We start from the raw sequence: 1,439 nt of genomic DNA, 5'->3' as shown, positions 1-1,439 counted from the left end.
ATTGACTGTCCAAAGAACATGGCGGGAGTCTAGACGCAGGTAAAGTTTTTTCAAAAAGATCATGTTATCTAGACACACCCAGAGGCATAGATGAAGGCAGCCCTGATCTCAGCAGGTACCCGCATCCCTTGTTACAATACAGACACATGTATAATAACAACATAATAATGATCAATACCACCACGGGCTGTATGAAATGACATCACTATGAGCTGGGAACTGAATTCACCTGTTGCCACTCCCCATCACTCATCCAGCACAGAGATGAACAGTTTCAGGGACTGGTTAGGAGTTTGTTCATGGTTTTCCTCAGGGAGTCCTTCACCTCCCTGTTCCTCAGGCTGTAGATGAGGGGGTTCAACATGGGGATCACCAGTGTGTAGAACACTGAGGAAACTTTGTCGGTGTCTGCGGAAGGGCTGTAGGTGGGTTGGAAATACATGAAAAGGATAGTGAAATAGAATACTCCGACTGTGATCAAGTGACAAGCGCAGGTGGAGAAGGCTTTGTACCGACCCTCGGCAGAGCGGATCCGCAGGATGGTGGTGAAGATATAGACATAGGAGAGGAGAATGATCACAACGCTGAGTATTACAGTGTAGCACATAGAAGCCAACTGCACAATGTCACTGATGCGGGTGTCAGAGCAGGAGAGTGCCAGCAGTGGGGGCATTTCACAAAAGTAATGCCTGATGATGTTGGAGTGGCAGAATGACAGACGGAATGTACAACACGTAAGTATAAATGCATCCACCAACCCCACAGCCCACACCCCAGCCACCAGCTGGTCACAGCGCTGGCTGGACATGGTAACCATATAGTGCAGCGGGTTACAGATGGCCACATAACGGTCATAGGCCATCACAGCTAACAAGAGACACTCAACATCTGGAAGTAATACAGAGAAATACATTTGCACAGCGCAGGCCTCGTAAGAAATGCTTTTCCTCTCGGCTAAGAAATTCTTCAGCATGTTAGGGGCAATTACTGAGGAATAGCAGAGATCACAAACAGACAAACTCCGGAGGAAATAGTACATGGGGGTATGAAGTCGGGGGTCAATTGTGATTAACAAGATCATCCCCCCGTTCCCCACCAAGGTGATAACATAAATCAGTAGGAACAACACAAACAGAGGGACCTGTAGCTCTGAACGATCTGTCAGTCCTAAGAGAATGAACTCAGTCACCACCGAATGATTTCCCTCTTCCATCTCCTTTGAGCAGAGATCAGGCAGCTACAGGGAAGTGGGCAGGTGGAAGGCTCGGGAAAACTAAAGTTAGCTCTAATGAAGTAAATGCAGAAAAGTGGAAATCAGTTTCTTAATAGGCACCAGTGCAGGAAAGGACTTGGTCCTCAGAGCCAGATGTTCACAGCTGGTCAATCCACTTGTTTGATTAGTTTCACACACTGTACCCATATAAGGATACGCAGGCTAA

The 1,439-nt window shown here is 47.2% G+C and overlaps 1 protein-coding gene across 1 annotated transcript; it reads right to left on the bottom strand.

Moving 5' to 3' along the window:
- Positions 1 to 274: 274 nt before the first annotated feature.
- LOC102449095 (olfactory receptor 8U9-like) lies at positions 275 to 1,213 on the bottom strand. The gene has a single exon (XM_006136542.3). It carries the CDS (start codon positions 1,211 to 1,213, stop codon positions 275 to 277), a length of 939 nt encoding a protein of 312 aa, XP_006136604.2.
- Positions 1,214 to 1,439: the final 226 nt, after the last annotated feature.

Source organism: Pelodiscus sinensis, chromosome 4 (assembly GCF_049634645.1).
Source record: "Pelodiscus sinensis isolate JC-2024 chromosome 4, ASM4963464v1, whole genome shotgun sequence".
NCBI lineage: Eukaryota > Metazoa > Chordata > Testudines > Trionychidae > Pelodiscus > Pelodiscus sinensis.
Note: the sequence above shows the minus strand (reverse complement) of the source record. Positions and strands in the feature narration are given on the sequence as shown.

Coding starts and splice junctions, on each gene's coding strand:
- LOC102449095 (XM_006136542.3), bottom strand. CDS start 1,213: ATGGAAGAGGGAAATCATTCGGTGGTGACTGAGTTCATTCTCTTAGGA.